Source organism: Nicotiana tabacum, chromosome 6 (genome assembly GCF_000715075.1).
Source record: "Nicotiana tabacum cultivar K326 chromosome 6, ASM71507v2, whole genome shotgun sequence".
NCBI classification, from domain to species: domain Eukaryota; kingdom Viridiplantae; phylum Streptophyta; class Magnoliopsida; order Solanales; family Solanaceae; genus Nicotiana; species Nicotiana tabacum.
In genome coordinates, this window is record NC_134085.1 from 49,449,921 (window position 1) to 49,461,166 (window position 11,246).

An 11,246-nucleotide genomic window follows, 5' to 3' on the forward strand; every position below is an offset into this window, starting at 1 on the left:
TTTTTCTTAGTAATGTTACAAGTTTATTCTTCATATTTTTGGTGCATGACATCATGAAACGACGATAATTGATACAATCTATCTAAACATTGTATTAATCAAACAACGCAATACAATTCAGTACCATATAATACGATACATTACGAAACTCCATGTAACAACCGTCCAAACTGGCTGTTAATGTTGCGGCTGCCCTCATTTCATGGTTCTTTAACTGATTTTTCAATTTATTGTTATTCTGTTCTCCTTGTGTAATTGGTGTCACTTATCAGTTTTATTAATTATTAGGTGATACAGGTCAGAACCATCCAGCTGGGGTATGGCAAAATGATAGATCTATCATTGAGGTACATTTCTGTTGGAATAATCCAGATTAAAAGTGGTCGTGCTGAACAAAAGATGGTGTGTGTTTTAAATGTCTATGCCTCCATTTGCTATATTGAGTGTGAATAAGACTGTAACCAATCAGACCACAATAGGTTCAGGATCAATGAGCAATTGATGGTTATTGTCGTAGCAAATTGTCTCATGGGACCCATCATGATGTGCATTAACTTACTATTTGCAATCTTTAGGTTTCCCTTTATCTGAGGGAATTTCCTTTTTCTTTTATAGCCACTCAGGCAGCTTGGACACATGAATGTTTTGAGGCCATTGATGCTGACCTTCACGTGAAGTAAAAGGTGCTTCAGTGCCATGCGTAAAGAGATGTTGCATTCAGCATCATTGTTTTTTGGCTGGTAAACTGCAATGCATCTATAGTGTCACTTTCCTATTAAGTTCGAACCATTCTGCATATCATTTTACCAAATGGAGCACATAGAGAGTTTAGGATATTTTAATCTAGTTATATTACCTATTGAAACAGAAGTGGAGATGATATTACATCTTTTGGGTAAAGCTCTCTCCTCCTGCTGCCTCTTATTACAATCAATAATTACAGAGTATAATTTTGCCTAAATGAATAGTGAGATAGGCCCCAGGATAAAAAAAGATGCTGGCTCGAGTTTCACTTGAAAGTGGAAACTAGGTCAGGAGATATCTTCTGCTTTTCCGTTATTCTCATTGCTATTAATTTATGTTAGTGGGCATCTCGTTTCCCCGGGATACTTTGTGCTTTTGTTTTCCTTCCAGAACCTGGCAGGGAGTCCATGTTGAGGTACCGGAAACGGGCTATACTGTATCACGCCCTGAGAACCTATGACTTCCCACCTGCCATTGTTAAAGCATGAGAAAAAAAAAACACAAATGACATTATAATACAGCAATTAAACACACTTTCATGAGCTGCATATGCAAGGTATTATGAGTCTTTTAAAGAAATTTTCGGTATGATCACATTATAATCTTAGTGAGAACTGGAATAGAAAAGAAGCTTCTTTTCTATGTTTGACAAGTCCTGTGGGTTTTTGTGGCACCCAAGTGTTCAAGAATTTTAATAGTCCTATATGAATTTTGGAAGTGTCAAATTAAGCGTATACCATGATGGAAAAAAATAAAAATTAAGCATATAACTTGCACTGTGGACGAATACTAAAATTTTCACGTGGCACCCACTATTGAGTCACCAGTGAATTTGTATCGACATATTAAAAAAAAATTAACTAATACCCTGTATAACTTCAATTACATACACTTTTCTCTTCTTCTCTTGTTTTTTCTTCTTCTTAATTGTAAAATGGGTTTGTTAAATTCGTCGTTGTTTTGATAATTTGATGATTGAAATTTGTTCTTTAGATTGAAAGTTATGTTTCAAATTTGAGTTCATTTATAATATATTAGGGCCTTGAATCTTCTATTGGACTGTTGAAATTGAAAGAACAAGTTTATGTTTGAGAACTTAAGATTAAAAATCTGAAGTTGCATTCAATAGATTGAACTACTTAAGATTCGAATTTCAGAAGTTGCATTTAAAGATAGAAAAACTTCAGATTTGATTTCTGAAGATTGAACCACTTCAGATTCGAATTTCTAAAGTTTTATCTGAAAGGTAGAAGAACTTGATTTCTGAAATTGCATTAAAGAGATTGAACTATTTCAAATCCGAGCGTGAACACTCTGTAACTTTTTGTGCAATGCGGATATAACTTTAATGGTGGCACCAAAAGTGGGTATATATGAAAATGGCTAGGAGGAATATGATATCATTATGATACCTATAGTTGGTGACTAGATGATGGATTAAAATCAGCATGAGCAGTTTTGCAAGTTCATTCCCTGGACAAGCATGGGCTCCATTGCCAAATGGCATATAGGTATTGGGTTTTGGAGCAGCCTATACCACCACGAAAAAAGAGTTAAAATAATAAGAAAAAGGAGCAGGTAAACATTATTTATTCTAAGAGAAGTAGAGAATTAGAAAAGCACTTTGCTAATCAGTGATAACTTACGTCAAATCTGGAAGGATCAAAATCCCAAGGGTCAGCAAAAAAGTCTGGATTATGATGAATGTTTCTGAATAATGGCATGACCTTCCAACCTTTTGGAATTAAGTATCCTGCAGTTAAAAGTTGGGAATTAACCTCATGTTTAGGGCAGTAGCGATGAGGAATATACCTTCTATATAGTCAGGAATATATATATATATAGTATATGAATGAATCTTGGAGACCTTACCGTCGTAAAATACGTCTGTCACGGCTTCTCTAAAGGTGAAAGATATAATGCTTGACATTCTTAAACTCTCTAAAATGACCTGCAGTTGTCCAGCTAATGAGAGGGATTTTCTTTAATTTCTTGAAGGTGTGGAATACATGCATATTCCCAAGTTGTAAATAGTAATTACCCGGTGTGTAAATGGCATATTTCTAGTTTGAATCCATGTCAAGGGCTTCTTTCCTTCTTCATTAGACTCATAAATTTCTATCTGTTCCACCTGCACTTAATTAAAAGGAATAATTTCTGGATTTATGATTCATTATATATAGAAAGGGGCGAAGGGCAGTCTTGACGTAACTGATAAAATTGCTGACATGTGACCTGGAGGTCACGGGTTCGAGCGTTCTAACTACTTTGGTCGGAAATCACCGACGGATTCAGTCGGAAATTGTTTTCCGACCGACCAATTTTAGTCGGAAATTCGTGATTTCCGACCGATTTTCGACCATTTAGGCGGTCGGAATTCTGCCATTTTCCAGTAGTGAGCCGTGGAAATAGCCTCTTGCAAAAATGCAGGGTAAGACTGCGTATAATAGACCCTTGTGGTCCGGCCCTTCCCGGACCCCAATATTGCGGGAGCTTAGTGTGCACCCGGCTGTCCTTTTTTTTGTTTATATAAAAGGGGAAAAAAGAAACAAAACTCAGTGGAGCATATGGTACAATATGAAACAACATATATAAATTAAGTAAACTGCTTGTAATATTTTGTGTTCGTAATGAAGGTATTTGAGAATCCAAGTTAGAGCACTAGCTGTTGTATCTTGCGCAGCAAAGAGTACTCCAATTATATTGTCGGCAATTTGATCTTCCGTTAAAGTATGTCCCTTTTCATCTTTGAAATTTAATAGACGACCCAAGAGATCCTTAACTACTGTTTTCTTCTCCTTCCTTTCACAAATTATTTCACTAATTATCTCATAGAGCTTTCTCCTTGCCTAGTTTAATTTAACAACAAAAAGTAAGTCCATTATACTATATTAAGTTGCAATGTTGAGGGAGTGAAATCAACAGCTATCGGCGAAAGCTTACGTATTACCTTTGTAGCTTTGTAATATGCGGTTCCTGATAAGTTTGTAGGGAACGAATTGTATCCTTTATTTACTATGCAATAGTTCTCCATTAGCTCCTCTTTGCGCTTTGTGTCCAATTGACCAAAGATAGCAAGAATGCCAACTTCAAATGACAACTGTAACATATATACCCATGAAAATCACATAAAGTTATGGTGATGAGCATTTGAAATAAAACAACAATGGAACAAGCTAGTTAGCTAACCTTCTTCATCTCGTGGAATGTGTTGATTACTTGCTCTTTTGTTGCCCATGATTCCAGTGAACAAATAGATAGGGCCTCGATGTCTTGAACTAGATTTCGAAGAGCCTCAGGAGATAACGAGTTCTGAACCATCTTCCTTAGTCGAGAATGGTAGTTCCCTTGGTGAAAGAACAAAGCAGAAGGGCCAATCATTCTCTCTTTGCTCCTTGGGTACGTCGGTTTGAATAAGTGAGCATTAGTAACCAGCACGAATCGTGCAGCTTCGGGGCTAGCTAGCATAACACAAGGGCATCCAAGAATGTGTGTCTTGAATATATCCCCATATCTGCAAATAATTAAACATTCAATGACTACACTGTTTCTTTCATGTAAATTAGCAAAGTTTTAACAAATTAGTAAAAATTATTGTTGTAGTCGATCAAACCTTTTTTGTTTATTAGCAAAGAAGACATTTGGGTCTTCAGAGTACATTTGGAGAGTTTCCCCTATGTAAGGCCACCCCATTGTACCAGGAGGCAACTTTGCTTTTTCTATGTCTTTTCCTTTTTGTTTAATCTTTGGTACGTGATACAAGAGAAGAGTTGAGAGAAAGAGAAGGAAATAAATCATGGAAAACACAGTCTCCATCCTAATGCACAAGTTCTATTGCTGTGGTTTGCTGGTTTTATTAAATTTATTTCTTATATCAAAAGAAGGCTTTAAAAGGTATGCAGTGTGGATATGTTTAGGGATGAAATAGTTGTCTGCTATATATAGGAGTAGGAGGATTAGGATAGATAGAGATGAATAGGAGATTGGCCAAAAAATTTGGTTACTGCATCTGAAATGTCATAACAGGACTACATTTGCATGTCAGTTTGTCATATGAAGTGGGACCTATTCGCTCTAAAAAAATGACGGACGGCACAGACACAGAGTTAACCTCTTTGTGTTCTTTCTTTTCTAGGAAATGAAATTTTTTGGTTTTGGGCGTCTTGAGAAATAAAATGCAGTTCATACCTTCTAAAAAACGGACCAGATATTATATGGAAGCTGATGGAAAGTCCTAATTTGAATGGCCGTATATTTTGTGAAAGATGAGCTAATAGAGAATCGAGGTAAGAAGCTCCTCTAGTCGAGGTCCGGGTAAACACCTGCCCTTGGAGGAATCGGAGCCACGCCCCCAGGACCGATTCGAATCCCTGCAGTTCGGAAGACGTTATCAGACAATCGAGCATGACCAGCTAAGGACTGTGATATCCGCACCCAGACGGGTATTACGCTGTGAATTTCGGCACATATCGGTAGAGGATCGGTGATTAGTAAAACAGAAGATTTGTACCTTTTATAGAATTATAGGGTGAAAATCCCCTACTATATAAAGGGAGTCTGACTATTCATTAAACAATTGTAACACGCACGTCAAGGAAATATACTTTCATTTTCTCTACTATTCAAAGTTCTTATTTTTCGCTCATCAGTGCTTTGTTATTGTAAGTCTGGAATCGAAGGCAGGCATTTCATTAAGGCTGTTATTGAGTCCTAATTCACCCTCCACAATTGGTTTGAGACTTTATCACGTTTCTTACAAGTTTAATCTGATGAAATTTATCATTTGTAGTAAATTAACCCGCGTATCCTTAAAACCACATATAAATTCAATTGTATCCATTTTTAGGGTAAACAGTTTGGCACCCACCGTGGGGATAAGGATAATAACGGCTATTTGATACAAATTTTCAAAACACACTCTGCTTTACTCTTGTTCTTTGAGATCTTAACTTCAGGAAAACTTAAAGATGTCAAACACTAAATCTGCTCACTTAAACGTTGATGATGAATCTGGCCACCATGGCGAGAACAACAATATAGTACCCAGGAACGAGGTCCACATTGCCGACCCTAACGGGTTCCCGGTCGCAGATCTAATCGATGCCAACTCCCATGTGGCCATGGACGATAACTTGCACACCGATCCGAAAAACAACGTTCACGAAGGAGCCAGGTCGGTAGCCAGGGATACACGCAGCGGTGAAGGTGATGGGATCAACTTGCAGGTAATCTTCGAAATGTTACAGGCTCAACAGGCAACGATAGCCCAGTTGCAAAACTAAAGCCACACCTCTAGTAGAGTTGAGCCCGAACCATCCTGGGAAAACACTTACATGAATGAACCAATCACAGAAAGGCCGAGTGAAGCTGAATCCGGGACCAACCCTGAGATAATAAAGATGCTCGAGAAATTGACGAAACGGGTAGAATCGAGAGAAAACAAAATCAAAGCTAACGACAAAGGTGGAGACCTTTAACTCCAGGGTCGATCAAATACCGGAAGCACCACCGATACTGAAAGGCCTGGATTCCATGAAGTTTGTCCAAAACCCTTTCCCCCCGAGCGCAACTCCAAAGACAATCCCTAAGAAGTTCCGTATGCCTAAATCTCGAAGTATAATGGAACGACTGATCCAAATGAACATGTGACCTCCTACACATGTGCTATCAAGGGGAAGACTTAGACGATGATGAAATCGAATATGTTCTGCTGAAAAGGTTTAGAGAGACCTTGTCAAAAGGAGCCATGATATGGTATCACAACTTATCCCCTAATTCTATCGACTCGTTTGTTATGCATGCAGATGCCTTTGTAAAAGCTTACGCCAGGGCCATCAAGGTCGACACCAGGAAGTCATACCTTTTCAAGGTAAAGCAAAGAGATAACGAGATGCTCAGGGAATTCGTGTCGAGGTTTCAAATGGAAAGGATAGATCTGCCTCCGATCGTAGACAATTGGGTCGTTCAGGCATTCACCCAAGGACTCAATCCCCAAAGCCCGTTGGCTTCACAGCAGTTGAAGAAAAATTTGATAGAATACCCGGCGGTAACTTGGGTCGACATCCATAGGTACCAATCAAAAATTAGGGTCGAAGATGATCAGATTGGAGCCCTTTCTGGGTCTGTTTACCCTGTCAAGATCAGTGACAGATCCAAAAGATTCATCGATCACGAACAAAGATCGAACAGAGATCGGTATCAACCATATAATGGAGATCTAAGGAGCAATAGGTCCGGACGCAACCCTGCGAGGAGTGAAAGAAGGAGTGATTGAGGTCATAATAATCGGGGCACTCATGAGAAAGTATAGTTTTGACAGACCCATCGGGTCCAAGGAAGCACCAAGGTTATCGGAGAATAACTTCAACGTCGATGCTGTCGGTATCGTATCAGCCATCGGATGCATCAAAGATACTAAGTGGCCTCGACCATTGCAATACAATCCTGCCCAAAGGGACTCCAATCTAATGTGTAAATATCATGGCACCACGGCCATAGAATCGTAGACTGACGACAACTAAGAGAAGAAGTAGTCGGGTTATTCAACAATAAATAGATCGAGCAAGAGGAACCTCAGTACGTCATTAATATGATCATTGGTAGAGGTTATATCCCCCAACGATTGGCGTTGAAACGCAGTAAAGTATCCACTAGAAGGGAAAAACGAACTCGAGACTATATACAGAGGAACCGTATCTTTCAACGACGAGGACATTGAAGACATCGTGCAACAGCACAATGATTCCCTAGTGCCTGCAGTTTGAGTGTTAAACGGATTCAACATGGCATGCGAGACCACTAAAGGGGAGATAACCCTACCAGTAAACACTGTTGGGACCATTCAGGACACAAAATTCTACGTGATCGAAGGAGATATGCGGTACAATGATTTATTCGGGAGGCCATGGATTCACAACATGAGGGCAGTAATATCGATGTTACAGCAGGTTTTAAAATTTCCTACACCGGGAGGGATCAAAATAGTTTACGGGGAGAAACCAGCTGCAATAGAAATGTTCGCGCTCCATGAGGTGGTCTCGATATCTATACTTTTGACATCGAAGAACCTAAGTTCAGTCACCAAGGGAGAAACTAAATAGCAATCACCGACACCCACTCCAACTCAACCAAAAAAGCAAGACACAGACGAGGATGACGACTATGGAGCCCATAGGTCTTTCATAGCCTCTGACGATTCTGATACCACCAAGTCAACGGTTGAGGAGCTGGAGCAAGTCAGGTTGATCGAGCACCTACCTAATCGAAAGGTATACCTGGGCATGGGACTCACTCCTAGGCTCAGAAAAAACTCATTGAATTCCTTGTAGCTAACATAGATTGCTTCGTTTGGTCCCATCTTGACATGAAAAGGATCCCGATGGAAATAACTACTCACAAGCTGAGCCTGGATCCGAAGTTTCACCAGGTTAAACAATAGAGGAGGCTCATTCTGAAGTCAAGCATGCATTCATCAAAGACGAGGTATCCAAACTTCTTTAAATAGGTTCGATTCAGGAAGTTAAATACCTAGATTGGTTAGCAAACGTAGTGGTAGTGCCTAAAAAGGGAAATAAATTGAGAATGTGCGTAGATTATAAAGACATAAATAAGGCATGCCCCAAAGACTCTTTTCCTTTGCCTAACATCGGTCGCATGACCAATGCGATGGCCGGCCACGAGATACTCAGCTTTCTCGACGCTTATTCCGGGTACAACTAAATTTGTATGGACCCGAAGGACCAAGAAAAGACTTTCTTCATCACTAAATATGGCACCTATTGTTATACGTAATGCCATTCGGACTAAAAGAATGCTGGTGCCACTTACCAACGCTTAGTAAATCGGATGTTCAAAGAATAAATAGGGAAATCAATGGATGTTTACATTGATGACATGTTTAGTTAAGTCCCTGTGAGCTGAGGACCATTTAGAACATTTGCAGGAAACTTTCAACATACTGAAGAAATACATATGAAGCTGAATCCAAAAAAATGTGCATTCGGAGTCGGGTCCTGGAAATTCCTTGGATCCATGGTGTACAACCGGGGAATCGAGATCAATCCCGACAAGATCAAGGCCATAGAAGATATCACCATGGTGGATAATATCAAGGTTGTTCGAAGAATAACCATGAGCATAGCCACTTTAGGTCAGCTCATTTCAAGGTCTTCCGATAAGATCGATTGATTCTTCTCGTTATTGAAAAGGAAGAATAACTTCTCATGGACCCCAAAGTGCCAGCAGGCTTTGGAAGAACTAAAACGGTACCTTTCGAGTCTACCTTTGCTTCATACTCCAAAGTCAGACAAACAGTTGTACCGGTACTTGGCAGTATCCAAGATAGTGGTAAGTAGAGTCTTAGTTCGGGAAGAATAAGGTATGCAATTTACTATATGTTATGTTAGCAAGACTCTAGGTGAGGCCGAAACAAGGTATCCACACCTAGAAAAATTGGTGCTCGCTTTGCTAAGCGCCTCCAGGAAGTTAAGGCCGTATTTTCAGTGCCATCTCATATGTGTCGTGACTACTTACCCATTGAGAAAAATAATATACAAACCCGAGCTCTCGAGATGATTTGACCAAATGGGCCATGGAAATTAGCGGGTACGATATTGAATATTGACCCTGAACCGCCATCAAGTCTCGAATTTTAGCAGACTTTGTGGCCGACTTCACGCGGTCATTAATACCCAATGTTGAAAAAGAATGGTTGTTAACCTCTAGGACCTCCTCGGGGATCTGGACCCTATTTACAAACGGTACATCGAACGCAAAGGGGTCTGGACTCGGTATCGTATTGAAGCCGCCCTTGGGTAATGTATCTAGGCAATCTATTAGAACTGTGAAATTGACTAGCAATGAGGCCGAGTATGAGGCCATGTTTGCGGGTCTCGAATTGGATAATAGCTTTGGCACCAAAGTGATCGAAGCTAAATGCGATTCCCTTCTCCTGGTCAATCAAGTCAACAGGATATTCAAAGTAAAGGAGGAACGAATGCAAAGATACTTGGATAAATTACAAGTAACACTGCATAGATTCAAAGAATGGACCCTACACACACATATCCAGGGACCGAAATAGCGAAGCCGATACTCTGGCTAACTTGGATCATTAGTTGACGACGACGAATGTAGCTCGGGAACGGTCGTACAACTCATGAAATCAGTAGTGGAGGAAGGACACATTGAGATAAACTCGACAAGCTTAACCTGGGACTGGAGAAACAAGCATATAGATTACCTGAAGACCGGGAAGCTACCCTTGGATCCTAAAGAGTCGAGGGCTCTGCGCACGAAGGAAGCCAGGTTTAGCTTGTCCAAAGATAATACCCTATTTAGAAGAATGTTCGACGGCTTACTCGCCATCTGTCTAGGACCGGGAGACACCGAATATATTTTGAGGGAAGTTTACTAAGGCACTTGCGGAACCATTCGGGGGAAGAATCGTTGGTTCGTAAGATAATCAGGGTCAGCTACTACTGCGCCAATGATCCATCAGCCCGGGGAGCTACTACATTCGGTCTTGTCACATTGGCTATTGACATCGTTGATCTCTTACCATGGCACGTGATAAGGCTCAATTTACACTATTTATAACTGACTATTTTTCTAAATAGGTTGAAGCTCAGGCATTCGAAAGGTCAGGAAAAAGAAGTTATCTATTTTATCTGGGACCAAATAATATGTCGTTCGAAATGTCGGCCGAGATCGTATGCGACAACAGGAAGTCGTTCATTGGCAACAAGGTAAGCAAATTTTTTGAAGACCATAAGATCTTACCAATACCTTATCACCTAGCGGGAACAGGCAGATAGAGTCTACGAACAAAACCATACTCCAAAACCTTAAGAAAAGGTTAATCGATGCCAAAGGAAAATGGACGGAAATTTTGCCCGAAGTCCTATGGGCACATCGTACGAACTCAAAATCTAGTACTGGGGCCACCCCATTTTTTTTGGTCTATGGTGCTGAAGCACTAATACCGATCGAGGTGGTACAATCGAGTGTTAGGTTCCGATATACGACTAAAAAGTCAAATGGTGAGGCCATGAACACGAGCCTAGAACTATTGGATAAAAGGCCGAGGCCGCCCTAGTACGGTTGGCCACCTAGAAACAACAGATTGAAAGGTATTATAACTGGAGAGCAAACATCTGACACTTCAATATCAGGGATTTGGTATTAAGAAAGGTGACACTGAAAACCCGGAAACCAAACAAGGGAAGTTGGAACCGAATTGGGAAGGTCCATATCTAATTATCGAGATTACCGACAAAGGTTCGTACAAACTTGAAGTAGGAAACAATGAGCGGCTACCAAACAACTAGAATGTGACCCACTTAAAACGATACTACTGCTAAGGGTACAACCCTGTTCGTTCTTTTTATAAGTATATCACGAATCAGACTAATACTTGTAAGAAATAGCAAAGGACGATGTCGTTATATATCACGATGCATTATTTTTCCCTTGAACCGATTTTGTCCTAAATGGATTTTTCG

The 11,246-nt window shown here is 40.1% G+C and overlaps 1 protein-coding gene across 1 annotated transcript; it reads right to left on the reverse strand.

Annotated features, from left to right (window-relative positions):
• Window positions 1-827: 827 nt before the first annotated feature.
• LOC107804502 (abscisic acid 8'-hydroxylase 4) lies at window positions 828-4,661 on the reverse strand. Its single transcript, XM_075254728.1, has 9 exons — window positions 4,358-4,661; window positions 3,934-4,258; window positions 3,695-3,844; window positions 3,351-3,593; window positions 2,786-2,875; window positions 2,617-2,695; window positions 2,391-2,497; window positions 2,157-2,275; window positions 828-1,212 (listed from the first exon to the last, which is right to left on the reverse strand). Exons 1-9 carry the CDS (start codon window positions 4,558-4,560, stop codon window positions 1,077-1,079), a joined length of 1,452 nt encoding a protein of 483 aa, XP_075110829.1. The 5' UTR covers window positions 4,561-4,661; the 3' UTR covers window positions 828-1,076.
• Window positions 4,662-11,246: the final 6,585 nt, after the last annotated feature.

Bases quoted from the DNA above. Each gene is read 5' to 3' on its own strand.
- LOC107804502 (XM_075254728.1), bottom strand. From the start codon at position 4,560: ATGGAGACTGTGTTTTCCATGATTTATTTCCTTCTCTTTCTCTCAACT. The intron at 3,594-3,694 runs GTAATACGTAAG...AAATTAAACTAG, and splicing joins CATATTACAAAGCTACAAAG to GCAAGGAGAAAGCTCTATGA. The intron at 2,498-2,616 runs GTAAGGTCTCCA...TTTTAACTGCAG, and splicing joins GACAGACGTATTTTACGACG to GATACTTAATTCCAAAAGGT.